Source organism: Garra rufa, chromosome 8 (assembly GCF_049309525.1).
Source record: "Garra rufa chromosome 8, GarRuf1.0, whole genome shotgun sequence".
Taxonomy (NCBI): domain Eukaryota; kingdom Metazoa; phylum Chordata; class Actinopteri; order Cypriniformes; family Cyprinidae; genus Garra; species Garra rufa.
Window position 1 is genome coordinate 48,876,182 of NC_133368.1, and position 19,975 is coordinate 48,896,156.

A 19,975-nucleotide genomic window follows, 5' to 3' on the forward strand; every position below is an offset into this window, starting at 1 on the left:
AAAATAAAAGAATGAAATAAATGGGAAAAAAAAATGAACTTGAAAAGTAAAATATATAAATAAAATAGTGCTGTCAAACGATTAAATTGCATCGAAAATAAAAGTGTCTGTTTATATAATGTGCACTATGCATTTTTATGTATATATAAATACACAGGATTTATTAAGATGACATAACATATTTAAGAAAATTAATAATATTACGTTTATATATTAAAAATATTTATATATAATAGTAATTACACGTATATAAATATAAATACATTTAAATTATTTCTAAATATATACTGCATGTGTTTGTATTTATATATACACTTATTAAATATACACAGTATACACACATATGTGACCCTGGACCACAAAACCAGTCTTAAGTAGCACAGGTATATTTGTAGCAATAGACAAAAATACATTGTATGGGTCAAAATGATCGATTTTTCTTTTATGCCAAAAATCATTAGGATATTAAGAAAAGATCATGTTCCATGAAGATTTTTTGTAAATTTTCTACCATAAACATATAAAAACTTTATTTTTGATTAGTAATATGCATTGCTAAGAACTTCATTTGGACAACTTTAAAGGTGATTTTCTCAATATTTAGATTTTTTTTGCACCCTCAGATTCCAGGTTTTCAAATAGTTGTATCTCAGACAAACATTGTCCTATTTTAACAAACAATATATCAATGGAAAGCTTATTTACTCAGCTTTCAGATGACGTAAGAATCTACATATGTAAACAAAACCTTTATTTTTGATGTGATTAAACACGATTAATCGTTTGACAGTACTCAAATGAAATAAATAAAAATAAATTAATGACAATTAATGTGAATAAAGAAATGTAAAAATAGATACAAAAAATGTATAAAAATTAAAATTAAATGAATAAATTAATGAATTAATTACAAATAAATAAATACAATATTTAAAAAACTATTTTGCCCAGTTAAAAATGATAAAAGCACAACAAAATCACTAAATCTTTAACTAAAATTAAAATGAAAAAGAAAATCTACAAAAAAAGGATTCAAAATACTAATAAAAAATATTACTAGTATGTAAAATTAATTAATTAATACATCATTAAATATTTAAAAGCAGATGGTCGAAAGCAGCCTTCAAAAAAAGGACAAAAATACAATAAATGAATAAAAAAAGAAATAAAACAAATATAAATAATAAATAAAAACAAAATAAATACAATCAAAATAAATTAATAAAACACAATAAAAAAAAAAAAAAAATATATATATATATATATATATATATATATATATATATATATATTTTTTTTTTTTTTTTTTTAAATCTAACTAAATAATAACTCAAATAAAAGAACCCTGATCCAAAAGTCCCTTAGTTTTTCACGTAATTTAAATAAAAAAAAGAAAAAAAAAAGAGTGCGTGCATAAAATGAGAATTATCAAAAAAAATAATAAACCAAAACTTTCTCCACTTACTCTGGGATTTTGTCAGACCGCTGTTCAACTTGTTCAATGAGCCTCTGAAACAAACAAACAAACAAACAAAAAATGCATGTAATGTATAATTTGAAATATTTTAACACAAATGATAATATATTTTATGATATGTATTATATTGAGTTGTATTCATTATTATAGAAGGTTTTGTATCGTTAAAAGCCAATTAAAACGATCTGATTTGGTGTCAAATGAGTGTTTGCATAGAAGACTTACTCTAACTTTTGGTGCCGCTGCTCTGAACTTCACATAGTAGAGCGTGAAGGCGTTGTCTGCGTTTGGAGCGCCCAGCGGGTCCTGCTCAGATCATATTCAATAAATGAACAGGAAATGACACAAACATCTGTGATCTAATGATCAGCCAGGCTTTTATTTTCTACTAAGCGTACCCTTTTGCTCAGCTGAGCTGTGAGGTTCTGCAGGGTGCTGACCGTGTGGCCCTTAATGAGGTGCATGGCTTTGGACAGACACTGCTTGAATTTGGTGAGATAGACTGGGTAGTCTTTAAAATTGGGCTGAAAGAAAGAAATATTATGAGGAATATGCATGTCAAGTCTATTTATATAGTGCTTTTTACAATACAGATTGTGCATCTGTGAAATTCTGAAATATTCTATTGGAACATTAGAGGAGAATATTGTAACATTAGATGAAAAATAATACATAAATACAAAGTAAATCAAAAATAGTAATTAAAAAACAACAGATAAATAAATTAAAATATTTGAAACAAACAATACAACAAATAAACCATATAATGCATATAATAAATATTTTTTAAATACAAAAAATAAATTAATTGAATTAATAAATACTTAAATAATTAAACGCAGATGGCCATTTGACCTGCCAGCCTCAAAAAATAAATAAATAAATAAATAAAACAAATTAATTAAAAAAAGAAACACACAAAATAAATATAAAGAACAAATTAAAAAAATATATTAAATAATAAAAATTAATCAAATTAATAATTAATTAATTCATTCATTCATTCAAAATATATGGTCATTTAACCTACCAGCCTCCAACAAAGACTAAAATAAAATAAATAAATATAACAAAAACACACAAAATAAATATAAAGAACAAATAAATAATAATAAATAAATAATTAAAATGTATCAAATTAATAAATTAAAAGCAGTTGGTCATTTAACCTGCCAGCCTCGAAAAATTCACTAAAATAAAATTAATAAAAAATATATATGAATAAAAAAAGCTAAATAAACATAAAGAACAAATAAATAATTTTAAAAATAATAATATATTACTAAATAATTAGTTAATAAAATTAATAAATAATTACTTAATTAAAGCAGATGGTCATTTAACCTGCCAGCCTCCACAAAAAGACTAAACAAAATAAAATAAATGAGTAAATAAAAAAAGAAATAATCATTAAATTAGTAAATAAATAATCAATTATTTGAAAAAAAACATGGCCATTTAACCTGCCAGCCTTAAAAAATGACTAAAACAAAGTTTATTAAAAAATAAATAATAATAATATAAATTGTTAAACAATTAAAATTAATAAATAATTAATTAAAAGCAGATGTCATTTACCCTGCCAGCCTCCACAAAAAGACTGAAATAAAATACATAAAAAAAGAAATGAATAAAAAAAAGAAATAATCCTTAAAGTAGTAAATAAATCAATGAATTAAAAACAGATGGCCATTTAACCTACCAGCCTCGAACAATTGACTAAAATAAAATTAATTAAAAACATACATATATAAATAAAAAAGCTAAATAAATATAAAGAAATAAATAATAACAAAAAATATTTAAAAAAATAAATAATTACAAATGAATGAAATTTTGTTAATTTAACCTGCCAGCTTCCACAAAAAGACTAAAATAAAATAAATAAAAATGAAATAAACAAGATGAATATAAAGAATACAAATAAAACAATTAATAATTTAAATTAAATAAATAAATAATTAAAAGCAGATGGCCATTTGACCTGCCAGCCTCCAAAAAATGACTAAAATAAAAAAATAAACAAATAATAATTAAAATATATATATATATATATATATATATAAATAAAAAAGCAAAATAAATAAAGTACAAATAAATAATAAAAATATTTTGAAATAATTAATTAATAAAAAGCAGATGGTCATTTAACCTGCCAGCCTTCACAAAAAGACTAAAAAAAAATAAATAAAAAAGCAATAATCATTAAATTAGTCAATAAATAATCAATTTAAAAAGCATGTTACTTACATGTGATGAAACATATTCTATGCATTCGTCTAACTTGGAAAGCATTGGGATGAATCCTTCGCTGTTCACCGATAGTGTCGGGGAGTTCAGTTTCTACAAGAGAGATAAAACTGATTATTAAAACAGATAATGAATGCATGACAAACACAGCTGGGCAACAGGAGGAAAGCATTACCGTGTTTATGTTTTCCAGTTCATTAAAATACGACAGTTTCTCTTGGATGCTCTCAGCCAGATCCACCAGCTCTGACTGTTCACAGCAGAGAGAGAGAGAGAAGACAAATCAACATCATTTATCAAATCAACACTACTTTAATTACATGCACTACTGTTAAAAAGTTATGAATTACGATGTTTTACTGTTTTTGAAAGGAGTCTCCTCTGCTCACAAAGGCTGTATTTATTTGATCCAAAAATACAGTAAAAATTTTAAATATTTTTCTAAATTAAAATAACTTTTTTATTTGAATAGAACTTAAAATATAATTTATTTATGGGATGGCAAAACTGAATTTTCGGCATCATTACTCTAGTCCTCAGTGTCACATGATCGCTCAGAAATCAGTTTAATATGCTGATTTGCTGCCCAAGAAACATTTCTAATTCATATTTTTTTGGTAAGTGTGACCTGCTGATAGCGATTTTTATTTCTGATCAAATAAATGCAGCTTTATTTAATTCTACATCTTAATTATCCCAATATTTTCACCAGTATAGTTTACACAATGTGTGGTTAAGAGGCTCTGCGACTGAAGAAACATCAGACCTGCTCCTTCAGCAGTTGTTCACAGGCCTCATGAAGCGTTCCTGTTTTTGTAGACACAAAGAGGTACTGCTTCTGCAGAGAGTCCAAATGCTCCAGCGCAGCGTTCACGTCGTTCAATATGGCGTCGCACTGCTCCTGATAACCGTTCAGGACATCCCTAGTCTTCCTGTGGAGGAAAACACAAATCATTTGATCAAACATCAAATCTTAGGTCAATATGGCCTTTGTCAGCAATGCTTACAATAATGAAATGCTGTTACATTTACATTTGACAGGCTACAATTTGAATTCTTAATAAACTCATATAGACATATATTCTCATGCTAGTGTCTCTTAATCAACATAGACATGAACGCACACCTGTATTTAGAAGTTTCGTCTTGATCCATCTGAACTTGCAGCTTCGAGAACCAGGAAAAAAACTGACAGAGAGATGATGCCATTAGTCATGTGACACTGATGTTTTTCATCTGAAGACATTGTTTGAATAAAACTACAAGGTCAAAATGAAACATGTAATGATGAATTGTGCACAATAAGAATATACATTGCAATAGTGTATATTCGCATGAGCCCAGAGAGATTTGCGAGTGTGCAGAACAATGTTTGAGCGCGCATGCACACACTTTGCTCAAGGGGAGAGACACGTTTTTAAAGTGCATGCACTCGCGTTCACACCGGACGCGAATGAAGCGGCAAGCGCGAGTGATTTACATGTTAAGTCAATGCAAAGACGCGAATAGCCATCCTGCGGCGCGAAACGCGCGAATGAAGCGGCGCGCATTGAGCGTTTCAAGCGATTGCCGCGCCATTCGCGCGAATCGCGCGAAACGCGTGAGTTCAAAAATCTGAACTTTGGCGAAAATCCGCGCCGCGGTAACCAATCAGGAGCTTGCTCTAGTAGTGACGGAGGCAGAAATCCGAAACAACAATGGAGGACAAAATCACCGTTGCTGTCTGTGGTTACTCGGAGCTGTACGATACATCTTTGTACTTTTATAGAAACAGGAATAAAAAGGATCTTGCTAGGAAGAAAGTGAGTGAATAGGTCGGACAATCTGGTAAATTTTAAAAAGCGCTCTTTACTCATTTTGACCTACATACAGTGCCGGTGTTGTGCCGAATTCTGACCCCCGCCAGATTACTACCCCCCTAGTATTGGTAGGTTTAGGGTTAGGTGTGGGGGAGGGGTTAGGATTAGGGGTGGGGTTAGGATTAGGCAATCAGGTAGCGCTTTCAACGAGAGGGGGTCATAATTTGGCAGGGGTCGAAAAAAGGCACAACACCGGCCCTCCCTATAGGCGAACTAAGCGGCTGCTTAGGGCCCCGCCGCCACTAGGGGGCCCCCACTAGTGGTCTGAGTCATTATGTTGCAAAGCGCGTGGCTGTCACTAGCCAAGTTTCCATCCAGTTTTTGCACTCGACAAAGAGAATATGTGTAAAAAAATGAACTGTCGCATAAGTTTTGGTGTATCGCAAAAAAAAAAAACTGCCCTTGAGCTGTTTCCATACATCATGTCATCTATATTGCGTAAAATATATAGGCTAGTAGCCTGTTCTTTATCCATTTGAAACAAAACCTAATATTAAATTGTATGTTAGCTAATTTTTATTAACAAGTGTCTTGAGTTTTTTTTTTTTTTTTGTACTTTGTTATAGACTATTTGCTTGATCATCAACAATAATCATAAACAGAAGCAGTTGTATTATCATCATCAGCGGGGGAGATCAAGTGATCGTGTCGGCGCCTCCTGCACGCAGTTAAGCATTACTAACTTGACAGATTTTTGCAACATTTGAAGTATGGATTTAGAATTTATGCGCTAAAGTTAAACGGAAAAAGATTATGACGACACATGAGAAATTTTATCGATAATGCATTTCCATCAGCTATATCTGTAAAAATTCCAACGCGCTAAATTGTTTTGTGTTTTTGGTAACACTTTCTATGAAGCCCCTATTTATAATACATTATAAGGGTATTTCTAAGGCATTATAATGAATGCATAATGCATTATAATAAACCTTATAATATGTTATATCATGTCATAAATAATCATAACAACAATTATAATACATTATAATACTTGAGTATTTGAGGTTATAACTTTTAAGATTATGATTATTGACGGCATATTAAATCTACTTAATTTATAATGGATTATATCATATTACATTTATTATTTTACATTATATTACGTTTCATTTTGATGGTCCACTTAGTCCATTTACTATATGCTTAAACTTTCCACCTACATGTCAACTGACACTCCTTAGAGTATTAGTAGACTTAGTTTATGGTTAGGTAGAAGGTTCATGTACTTGCAAAGTTACTTAATATAATATAATATAATATAATATAATATAATATAATATAATATAACATAATATAATATAATATAATATAATATAATATAATATAATATAATATAATAGTTTGTCTTTTGGTGAAACATCAAAATTCAGTGTTAGCATATATTTAGCATACTACTAATAATAATTACTGCTAGCTGACATGCAGTTGCAGAGTTACCAATCAAAAGCTGTCTAAAGGGTACTATCAAAATAATCAAACTGATAATACAAATGTGTCATATTACACATATTCATCTGATCTGATGCATGATCTTAAGGTTCTTTGGGAAATATTATTATAATTACTTATAAGTGGTCTTTGTATGCTTTAAGTAAAGTGACATGAGAAAGATGACAAGATATGAGACTTATAATTCGTTATAACTACGAGGAGGAAATCATACTCTTAAAAGCTATAATCACAAAAAAGTAAAAATTATAATACATTAAAACTGTTCTTATGAATACTCATGAGATGATATAACATATTATAAGGTTTTTTATAATGCATTATGCATTCTTTATAATGCCTTAAGAATGTAAGGGATAATGTACAGGCAGCCGGTAGTTATCGCAGAAATAAGCCCCGACAGTGTGATCAGGACCCGACGCGAAGCGGAGGGTCTTGTATCACACTGAAGGGGCCAGGGGCGGATCTACCGGGGTGGCACGGGGTGGCAATTGCCACCCTAAGAAAAAGCCTTGCCACCCCATTTGCCACCCCAGCACTAGTGTCCTAGTGTTCAAAAAATAAAAGAGTTTCCTCGACCGATTTACAGCAGAGACTCTGTATTTTGATGACATAAAAATAGCGTATAGTGTGACGAGCGTCCCAATCATCTATCAGCGTCGCCCTGGAAACCAAGGACTGACACCTGGAAGAGCTAGTCAGAAGCCAAGCGATCAAGCGAAAACATGCCGGGAGGTTGTCGCATCAGTCCGCGATGGCTTGAAAACGACAAATACGAATTATGTTTAAAACGAGATCTCGGGGCTCGCAAAATCCCCAGCCCGACGTCCCGGGGCTATTGTGTTTTCCAGTCGGGCTACCAAAATGTTTGACCGGACTGCCCGACGGTCTATCGTAAAGTAGAGGGCTCCTGCGTGTTCTTAAAAACTCCTCAATTTAACGTTAGTTGTATCAAATTTAAGGCCATAAAAAGTTTTAAATATGTTAAATAGAAAAAGAAAATGCTTAATTATAATTTTAAGACGTCTTACAGTTGGGGGACAGAAAGACGAGAATCGCGATAAGGCTGGATAAAACTTCAAAAGGCATTGATGTCACTGAATAAATATATGTACTGCATGTTTCAAAGTCAAAACGCGGCACGGATGTCTTTATATAAATATATCTGAAGGGAACAGACTGTCCTCAGAAACGTGTCGTTGGCATTTTCATTCCGTGCCTGATAAAACAGCGTTGCTTTGTGTTCAGCCGTTACTATGGAAACCGTAATATTTCAGCGCTCCTAAAGCGCCACCTCGTGACAAAAGAATGAATTTGCAACTTTTCAGCTGTTTAGTCAGATTATTGCAAATACCGACCCACGTTTTTACCCAGCAAACACATAGAGTTGTAAATGTGAAACAAGTTAATGTGCTTTCTAAAAATCTAAACAATTAAGACAGTAATATTTATGTTTTAAATAAATATAATCAATTATATACTAGATTCATCCCTTTTAATGGTATAAAGGCTGAAATGCCATTAGTATCATGTTTTTATTTTTATTTTACAGTCATTTCATACCAGTCATTAATATGTTGCCAGACATTGCCCTACCCCACTCATACAGTGTTACTCTGTAAATTATATTAATTATATATTTAAATTATAGAATTTGTTTACTGTATGTTGGCTATTTATATTAGGCAATGTTATATGCAATCCAGACAGTTGTTTTTTAATAGCACAATAACATCTGTTTTAAAAATGAAGAACTCGTGTATGTGAACATGTAATTTACCACAGTGCTGGAAAATCTTGAAAATGCACCTTGGCAGTGCTTGAAAAGTGCTTGAATTTTACTTTGGTGCAAGAATCCTGACAACTGTAATGTCTACAACAATATGTCTGCAACTGTACACATGTGCACCAAAGCTTTTGTGAATGGTTTAATAAACTGCTAGTCATAACCTTGTTACACCAAAATTTGTTATTTAGTTTTAGGTCCATGCAAATTTGTTGGTTTGTTAAAAAAAGAAGAGATACTTGGACTTAAAGGGACTTTTGTTGTTTTACTTACACTAAAATTATTGAATTTGTTTTCATGTCTCATCCAAGATATTTGAATACTTGAAAAGGTAATTTTGTTGCTCGTGTTGCACTGAATACTGTGATTTATTTTATTCATTTTGAAGATATTTGTTGGTGATTTAAATGTGGTTTCTGTACATTTATTATGTTTTTGACTTAAGGAAACTTGATCAACTGAGACTTTGTATCCATATGCAGTCTGCATTTTTTGTCTTGCTTTGTAAATTAAACTTGGCATAGACTTAAACTCGCTACAGTTTAACATAGAACTCAATAAAGAGAAGTTAAATAAGAATAGCGTTCCTTGAATCCACAAAAACCATGCAAGGATGCTTGCTTCAGTGTTGCCACCCCTCATAATTTCAATGCCACCCCCTTGCCACCCCATGAATAATTTTCTAGATCCGCCCCTGGAAGGGGCTTATTTCTGCGATAACTACCGGCTGCCTGTACATTATCCCGCTTATTACACGGCTACTTGCCACATAAGGAAAAAACTGGACATGAATATGAATTTGAAACCTTTTATTGGCATATTTGTTTTAAAATAACATTTTTATCCTTCCGCGAAACGATATAGTACCACGTGACTAACCTTCAAACTATGTACGTTAGTAAGACAATTTAAATAGATTAATGTCGAAATTTTCCATTGTTAATTGTGGTTGTCCAGTGTTTGTCACAAGATGGCGCCAAACGGTAATCTTTGTTGGCACGGAGGGATTTTAAACATACAAGTAGTACCGGCTATGCGTTATTACTTTGGAGCGGTGATTATTTGAAAAGAACGAACCTGCAAATGTCTCAACTGACCAATCAGAATCAAGCATTCCAAAGAGCCGTGTAATAAACCCTTATAATGTATTATAAATCCAGCCTTCATAGAAAGTGTTACCGTGTTTTTTTTCCACAAACAAAATCTTTGGATGGAAACCTGGCTACTGGCAATACTCCACTAGTATTCACTGCAAGGCAGGGCCCCAAAATTATCCTGTTTAGGGCCCCCAGATGTACAGGGCCGGCCCTGCCTACATATACATACATATTGAGACTACAAGCAAGCTAAAGCTGGCAAATTGAGCTCATTCACCTATTTTACTACTACTTTCCCGCTGACGAGTGGCAGACGCCCGTTTTTTCCGCACAAGTCGCGTCCGGTGTGAACGCACCAGTGAATATCTGAGAGCGCGCGTCCGGTTTTGTGCTAGAGCAAAGGAAATCCGCGTGCGAGCGGAGAGATTCGTGCTCGCACATGATATTAATATGCTTTCGCGCTAAAATAATGCGCTCTCGACATTTGTCATTAAAATGACGCCGCAGATGACTGCTCTCTCTGTTAGTGACAGTGCAAATACAGATTTGAATGTCCCCTACTTTTTCAAAGGTTTAGTAAACATGAGAAATCTAGGGCTGGTCCAAATACCATTTTTTGAGCTTCGAAGCTTCGGAGGGAGGGGGCTAAACATATTCTTCTCTCTGATTAAGACAGGAATCTCTGTATGTCTTATTGTTTGCATTTTTATTAGCCTATGTCGAGAACAGTTCATCCAATCGATTTTTGCTGTGGACCCAACCCAAGGGAGTGCATTTGAGTGTTGCATTTTGGTGCAATATGGACACATAACACGTTCAGAATTCTTAAATTTTAATATAACATTGCACGTTGGAAGCGGCGCGCCTCATGCAGGCAGAGCTTATGCTTTGAGAACGGACATTGCGCTATGATACAAAACACACAGGTCTGTTAAGAGTAGAGATGCACCGATCTGGATTTTGGGGGCCGATCACCGATCACCGATCACCAAAAGCAGTATCTGCCGATCCCGATATTACCGATCACAGCGTCAAATCCATAAATTCTTCAATATTGTTGTCTCATGTACAAACATTGACATTGTATTATTAGTATAAAAAGTAGGAAATGAGAAAGTATCATGAATTGACCAGTTTTATTGCAGGCTGAGGCAAATTTCAATATTGAACACTCTCAAGACTCTCAGACAACTTCAGCTTACATAGAGTAAGTGTTGCTTACTATCTTAAACTGTCTTTTGGCAGTAATTATGTACAACACAACATTTCACTCTTTTAGAGCTGACACAATTTGTAAACTATGAACCTTAGTTTTTCTGTGGAAAAAGTTAAATCTAATAAAAGAGTTAAATCTTAAAATAAAAAAATGATTGTGCAAAACACACATGTGCACCATAATAAACATTTAACTCTCAGGAGGCTCTTTCTTAAAATCACAATTTAGAGTTTAGCAACAAGCTTTTTGTGGAAAAATAAAATAAATATGCCATACATATGCATATACACATACATATACATATACAGGGTGCAATTTGTGAAAAAAAAAACAGAAGGGGGGGATGCTTTTAGAAACTTTTTTTTCTCTCTCCATAGGGAGAGGTTGACCAAACTGTTACTGTAATCTGTTAACAACGCGCATTATACCCGTCTTTTTAGGCAAGAACCAGATAATGAGTGTCAGGTCATGCATTTTTTTTAATATGACAGAAGCTGTATTATGTGATCACAATTTAATAAAAACATTGTATTAATAGTAATGGTTTAATTTCAAACAACGAATACATTTTATAGAGAAGGTGAGCAAAGTATCAACGGAGCTTTTTGGAAACTCAGAATCAGTAAACCACTGCGTCGCAAAAAGATTCACTGTTTTGAAGCGCTCCAATCGGATCGCGAATCATTTGATTCAGTACGTTCAACTTCAAAGCGCGTATGGCGAATCATTTGATTTAGACGCCTTTAAAGCGCTTATTGCAAATAATTTGATTTAGATCGGGACGTAGGAGCGGCTTCGCGGGACGTTTTATCCCCACCGTGGATAAAAATAATTCAGCAGAGGCAGGGATGCATAGACCAGAGGGGAGGAAATCCCCTCACCGGCGACGTCATCTTCAGTGTTAATGCGTTGTAGAGACAGCCGCGCCCATTAGGAGACCCTAGTCTGAGAAGTGGGAATGCGTGCTCTGGCGGCTGTTTGTTGTTGTAAACGTCATCTGATCGGCCTGCTCTGATCTATTTTGAGAACTCCGATCAAAACCGATAGCGCCCCTATCGGTCGATTGCGATCGGATGCCGATCGATCGGTGCATCTCTAGTTAAGAGCAATACTTTTAATAAGGTAGCCTAACATTTTTTAACAAACAAATCACTCCCAAATCAGAAATTAGCAGCACAGTAATTACTGACACCGTAAAGGGTAGGCTATTTAAATAAAAGAAGAACGAAAAAATGGCGCGGTGTTTATATATATTTAAATTACTTATATCTAAATTATTTATAAATAAATATATACATTATATATAACGTTTGTGTATATACTGCCCTCCAAAGGCAAAGCGCAGTAACTACACATTTGGTCAAAACTGAGTCAAGGCTTAAAATGGACTATGTGACAACTGTTTTGTCTTGTGGCAAATTCTCCTGGTTAAATTGTGTCCCGTTTCAGAGAAACGAGTTTCAACATGTTTGACTAGCTGGTGTAAAAACTTTAAAGGCATTTTTCTCAAATATTGCTCAATCTCTTTCTTTGCTGTCTCTGTGTTAGTGGCGCAGCAGTCTGATCTTCTCCATTCATATTCAAGCGCGAATGAGAACCGTTTTGTGGGGGATGGATGCAAGGTGTATTTAAAAAAAAAGGAGAATATTCGAATCTCAAAATTTAAAATCGAATGCCAACCCACCGAACGAATATTCGAATAATCGAATATTCTGGTCCAGCCCTAGAGAAATCGTTGTCATTTAGAAATGAGATCACGTAGGTGTTTGAATCTCGATCTTTTACTGAATTATCAGCTCTAGTATATTGGTTTGATTGCTTGTTTTACAGAAAAAATGTATAATTTTGCCTAACTGATGCAGGTGCCTAGATTTAATGCGGGTGCGGTTCAGGACGCAGTCTTTATTATTATTCCGCCATGGAAACGATTATTTATTTTTGATATTACTTTATTTCAGTTAGTTTTTCAGTAAAAGTTTTTCATTTGTTTTGATGTTTTTATCTTTTATTCGTTTATGAAAATAACCTTGGTTTGTACATTAAAAACACATGCCTGATTCAAGAAGGGGGTCTTAAAAATGGCCAAAGAATATTATTTAACATACTTATTCATTTAAAGTTAAATTGTGCTTTGTTGGTAGGCTATAATGTCTATTAGAATGTTAAAAAGGTTCAGTGTTAACCCTTAAAGACCTAGAACATTTTTGGGGCACCTGAGGCACCTGTATATTTTTTTGTTTTTTCAGACCTATTCTAGCAGTCAGCATCAATTGTCATATATCATTATAAACATAAGAACTTGAACTTTATGTCTAGCTAATTTAAAATTACAAATTTCCTTTTGTTTTCTCTAAAAATTAGTGAATTTCCAGAATTTTAGGAAAAAACGCTACCAACAAAAACTCCTGAAGTTTAGATTTTTTTCTTTAAAAATTTGTATTTAGGTGTTTTACACTTCCAAATAAAATTTTGTCTATATATAACATTCCCCAAGCAAGTTATAGCCAATTATTACAATATTATTTAGGTGCTTTTCAGTGAAAAACAGGCCCATTTCGTTTATTGACAATATAGATCTGTCCAAAAACGTTTCAGGAGTAAAGTCATTGCAGAAACAGTGTTAAATAATAGCAAAACACAGTAAAAAATAATTTACTATTTCATAAATATATTCTTAATCCAAAAGATGAACAATAAACACAAATAGTGTAGAAAGTAGCACAAGAAAAAATGCACAAACTGTCTTGTGCAACAAAAAAATAAATAAACAATCCAAATTATTCACAAACTACACACAAAATGAGAGAGAAATATACAGAGTGCAACCGAAAAAATAGTACAAATAATCTTTAAAAACTATATAATAATTAGTTACATAATATAACAACCAAATAGATGGATCTGCTGGCTGTAGTCTGCGTCGGAATCTATTTTACCGGGACATCGCCTAGTGACCGAAAACCCACATTCCAGTGCTTTATCCGATATCTACTGTTGTTTCATCCTTGTTTTTGGTTTGTTTTATGTCAAAGGGCTCTGTCGTGAGTATTTCTGTACATTTTCAAAGAATGCTGTCATGCAAATGTGTTATTTTGCGTTTGTTTTCATGCACGCAAGACACACTTTGCTTTCACTTTGCGTCTGTTCAGATCTGCAAAGAAACATACTAATCGGTGGTTCAAAAGACCAAAACCTATGTTTATTGGTTGAATAGATGACAGTTTGAACCAATCGGGGCACAGGGGTGGGACTAAGCATCAACAATCGTTCCTGTTTGGCTCAGAGGACCAAAACGTGTTGATTTCATCTGACGAATCAGTGCTGAGGAAATGTGATGACGTAATCACGCTTACTACGGAGCCTCTGAATATCCAAATGAGACAAATGCGATATCACTGAAAAGAGCAGACTCTGTACTTTACGAGACTTTTTAAAGCATTCAAATTGGATTAGCGGTTCAAAAGTTATTAAACATTTAAGACCAATAGTTATTTTTAGCCGCCGGCGGCTGTCTCGGTCTTTGAGGGTTAAAGGAGTAGTTCACTTTCAGAACAACAATTTACAGATCATTTACTCACCCCCTTGTCATCCAAGATATTTATGTCTTTTTTTCTTCAGTCGTCAAGAAATTATGTTTTTTGAGATAAACATTTCTGGAAATTTCTCCATATAATTTTTTAATCTTCAAAATGCCATTTAAATGCCGTTTAAATGCAGCTTCAAATGGCTGTAAACGAACCCAGCCGACGAAGAAGGGTCTTGTCTACCGAAACGTTCGGTCATTTTCTTAGAAAAATATATTTTTTATATACCTTTTAAGCACTGAAACTCATCCAGCACTAGACTACTCCTTTAAGTAAATATTTTTAAACTGTTGTTTTGTAATTGATTTGTTTCTTTGAAAAGCAAGTCAAAACTGTAAAAAGCACATTTTGGCTATTTAATTAATGCAATGGTGAAAAAAAAAGGCAAAAAACACCAAAAACCATGTAATTTTCGGCTTCAGCTTCGGCCAAGAATTTTCATTTCGATGCATCCCTATATTTTAGTATGTACTGTAGTATGCGACACTAACGTCTGTAAATGAGTGTGCGTGCGTCACCTGTTGAGCCGTCTCGATTCTGTTGTTCTCCAGCTCCAGCATCTGAAAGCCCTGCTGAAGCACCTCCTCTGTGGACTCAGGCAGAGTCGCTGTGAACGCCGAGCGCAGAGAGCGAGACGTCAGACTGCAGATGTCCTCGATGGGCAGCTGAGGAGACATTAACATCTCATTTACTCTCAAAACACAAATCATTAAGAGTGAGGAACGTCTATATTTACGTCTGTATTACTCAATATCTCAGGTGTTTTTAATTTTATAGATGCTGCAGAAAACAAGTATCATCATTCTTGTGTACCCCAAAATATTACAGGTGATATACTGCTATATATTTCCATGTGCATAGAGCCAATTTATAATGTGAAAATTTTATATTAATAATGTAATGTAATGTCATTTTTCTACTCAGTATAGTACTGTACTGATGTGTACTGATTTGTTCAATTTTTAATATTATTTATTATTTTAATCCAATGTATTTATGCATTTAGTTTAATCTGATTTTTTTTATATTAATTGATTTTTATCAAAAAATAGCAGTCATTTATTATATTAAATCTATTGTATTTGTTTATTAAGTTTAATCTTGTTTTTTTACTATTATTCATTTATTATAACCTTTTTTACCCTGTTTTCATAACATTACTTATTATGTCAATGAAATCATTTACCTTAGGTGTTTACAATCTTTTAAATGCCACTGATCTCCGAATATAATTATCCTTGTGCAAACAGAAAAAAATGTGAAGAAAGCAATATATTTTAATGTATAAAGAGCAAATTTATACTGCAAAAAATTAAGGTGAAAAAAATGTGTGAAACATTATTTAGGAAACATTTAGTATTTATTTATTATTTTACATCAAATGCATTTATTCATTTAGTTTAGTCTTTTTTTTTTTTACTATTATTATTCATTTATTTTTTAAACCTTTCCCCAGAAATATTATTAATTATCTTACTAAGATCATTTACATCAGGTATTTTTAAATGTCATCAACCCCCAAATATAATCATCCTTGTGCAAACATAAAAATGTAAAAGAAAGCTATATATTTTAATGTATAAAGAACCAATTTATTCTGTAAAAGTGAAAAAAGTAATTTTTATTAAGTTTAATCTTGTTTTTTACTATTATTATTTATTTATTATTACATTTTATTATTACATATTACGTTTTTCTCCAAATTTTTTCTTAGATCCCAGAAATTCAAAACATTATTTATCTCAATTAAATAATTTACGTCAGGTGTTTTCAATCTTTGAAATGCCACCAAGCCCCAAATATAATTCTCATTGTGCAAATAGAAAAATCTAAAAGAAAGCAATATATTTTCATGTATAAAGAGCCCATATTATACTGTAAAAAATGTGTGAATATTTTTTTTTAATATTATTTAGGAAAAAATTAGCATTTGTTTATTCCTTTAAATCAAATGTATTTATTTAGATAATACATTTAAATAATCTTATTTTCTCATTATTATTGTTATTAATTTAAAAAATTTTACCCAGTTTTTTCTAAACTTTTTAAATTTAAATAATTTACATCAGGTATTTTCAATCTTTTAAATGCCACCGACCCCAAATATAATCATCTTTGTGCAAAAATAAAACAATACATTTTCATATATAAAGAACCAATTTGTACTGTAAAAAATTAAGGTGACAAAAAGTGTGAAATATTATTTAGGAAACATTTAGTATTTATTTATCATTTTAAATCAAATGCATTTATTTATTTAGTTTAGTCTTTTTTTTTTTTTTGTATTATTAATCTATGCTTAAAACTTTTTTCCAGACCCCAGAAATTCATAACATTATTTATTATCTCAATGAAATTTACATCAGGTGTTTTCAATCGACCCCCAAATATAATCATCCTTGTGCAAACATAAAAATGTAAAAGAAAGCTTTATACATTTCTTGTACAAAGAGCCAATTTATACTGTTAAAAAATTAAGGTGAAAAAATATTATTTAGGAAAAAATTAGCATTCGTTTATTATTTTAAATAAAATGAATTTAGTTAGTTTAATCTTGTTTATTAATATATTATTAATAATTTATAATTACATTTTTAAAAAATATTTAGTTTCTAATCCATTACTTTTTTCAACTCATTGTAGCACTGTACACTGTTAGAGATAATATATACTGTATATTTCTTTTCATTGAATTTGTTTAGCTAGTGTACTCTTGTTTCTTGTTATTTATGTACATTTTTACCAGTTTTTCTCTAAATGTTTCCCAGACCTCAGTATGAAAGCCCTTAATTTAGGTCACAGGAGATCTACTGGCCAAAACGTTTGTGAACCCCTACCTAAACTAGCATGTTAAGCATCTTAACTGCAAGTTTTGTTTAGCTAAACTGACTTATTTACATACTGAATGAACTACATACGTGGCACCCGTCCACACACACACTAACAGATCGCAACCCACTAGCCTCACCTCACCTAAACACCCAGATGAGGGTCTAAACAGACCAAGTGTCCATCCTAGTGCACTACAGAGCAGAAGTGTCACTCTTGAGCGAGTGTGTAGAAATGAAAGGAGTGTATTTGTGTTGTTAGCTGACAGGCTACTGCTGCTCTTCACTCACCTCAGCTGGAAGAAGCGTGACTTCTGCGGCTGCGCGGATCTCGAGAATCGAGTCCGTCTGTTTGTCCGTTAACGGCGCCATTGCATCCGCGCGACGGTCCCAGTGTGACAGTTTCTCCCGAGTTTCCTTATCGGTGAGGTCCAGGAGATTCTGCTCTGTGGACGACGCCATCATGGCTAACAACATTCGACGTCACCTCAGCGGAAGTTTCTTCCGGGTTGGGCGGAGTCAAGACGCGGGCAACCAATCAACGAAGCGCTTTCACTTCACGACACGGATGATTAAAAAAAAAACACCTCTGCCAGACTGCTTTAAATTTTATGCATATGAATGTAAACAAAACTAAAATAGAGACATTTTGTAAAGAAACTCAAACGTATGAGTTTCCTGAGTATTAGTTTTGTTTTTCTATATACAGTCTGTGTATAAATTCGTCATTATTTATTATTCATTCCTAAAATAAATAACATAAAAATATTTAAAAACTATTTAAAATATGTATAAAATGTTAATTATATTTGAACAATTAATACATATTAATACACACACACACACACACACACACACACACACACACACACACACACACACACATATATATATATATATATATATATATATATATATAAAATGTTCTAAATAATTGTATTATAAATTATGTATTTGTGAATAATAAATATATTAATATAAATTTATGTATCTATTTATAAATGTAATTATTTATATTATATATTATTATAATATAATTATATAATTATTTAAATTTCTATAAATATAAATGAATTATATAAATAATTATATAATTATAATTATAATTAAATTATATATATTTAATTTAATATTTCTACATATATTTTGTAATTTTTGTCTAACATTAAGAATAAATAATATATATATATATATATATATATATATTCAATTATTTATATTATATTACATATTATTATAATATAATTATATATATATATATATATATATATATTTAAATTTATATAAATATAACTAAATTACTAAATTATATATATATATATATATATATATATATATATATATATATATATATGGCTAAGAATTGCTATTTATAAATAATAATGATGAAATGAAATTAATAATTTATAATATAATGTTTTATTTATAATATATATATTTTTTATTAGAAATTAATTTATAAATAATTTTATATATATATATATATATATATATATATATATATATATATATATATATATATAATTATTTATATTATATATTATAATACAGTTATATAAATTTAAATTTATGTAAATAAATTACATTTATGGCTATTAAAAATAAAGAATTGCTATTTATAAATAATAATAATAAAGTATATTTACATGTACACAGATATTACATTTATTTTAATATTTCTACTTAGTTTGTGATTTTGTCTAACATTTAGAATGGATCATATATAATATCAATATTATAATATAATTATATACATTTACATTTATAAATAAATGTATATTAAAAATAGAGAATTGCTATTTATAAAAAAAAAAAAATAATGTATCTGTACACACATTACATTTATTTTTATATTTTGTAACATTTTGTGATATATATATACTGCAATAGGATACACATCTGAAAAGACAGCAACATTTTGATGACTGAAGTCTGTATTGTATCACTGTATTTATCATATTTAGGGGCAAGCAATCACACCAAAAATGGGTCAAGCTATTTTATTATTCCAGGGCAGAACATTATTCACAAATTTTTTTTTTTAAGTTCAGAAAAAACTTATTTGGAATACAAAATATAACTGTAACACTGTACACTGAAACAGATTATAGAAGCATTTTCCAGAAAAGGGCGAAAAAAAAATTAATTTGAAACTTTAATCTGAACAGTGAATCAAATCAAACTCATGCATAAAGTGCAGTAGGTGCTACTCAATCTGCAGTAAGACATTTCTAACAAAAGCCATTAATTCATTAATTAACTGATTGTGACAGAAAGCATTAGTTTAAACTAACATCCCTTTGTGCTTTCGGTCGGACGATCCGACCCAAACCTCAGTGTGACGGTGAAAACATCCTGAGAATCAGATCCGATTTCATCAAACTTAAATAATTATGTGACTATAAATGCATTTCAGGACATATGCA

The 19,975-nt window shown here is 31.3% G+C and overlaps 1 protein-coding gene across 1 annotated transcript in view; it reads right to left on the reverse strand.

Annotated features, from left to right (window-relative positions):
- cog3 (component of oligomeric golgi complex 3) overlaps window positions 1-18,011 on the reverse strand; it is a 53,015-nt gene extending 35,004 nt beyond the window's left edge. Inside the window, exons 1-9 of the mRNA XM_073845633.1 lie at window positions 17,841-18,011; window positions 15,240-15,386; window positions 4,854-4,915; window positions 4,494-4,659; window positions 3,903-3,977; window positions 3,728-3,820; window positions 1,876-2,001; window positions 1,703-1,783; window positions 1,466-1,509 (exon numbers count right to left, since the gene is read on the reverse strand). Coding sequence (XP_073701734.1) covers window positions 1,466-1,509; window positions 1,703-1,783; window positions 1,876-2,001; window positions 3,728-3,820; window positions 3,903-3,977; window positions 4,494-4,659; window positions 4,854-4,915; window positions 15,240-15,386; window positions 17,841-18,011 — 965 coding nt within the window. The remainder of the gene's footprint in view (window positions 1-1,465; window positions 1,510-1,702; window positions 1,784-1,875; window positions 2,002-3,727; window positions 3,821-3,902; window positions 3,978-4,493; window positions 4,660-4,853; window positions 4,916-15,239; window positions 15,387-17,840) is intronic.
- Window positions 18,012-19,975: the final 1,964 nt, after the last annotated feature.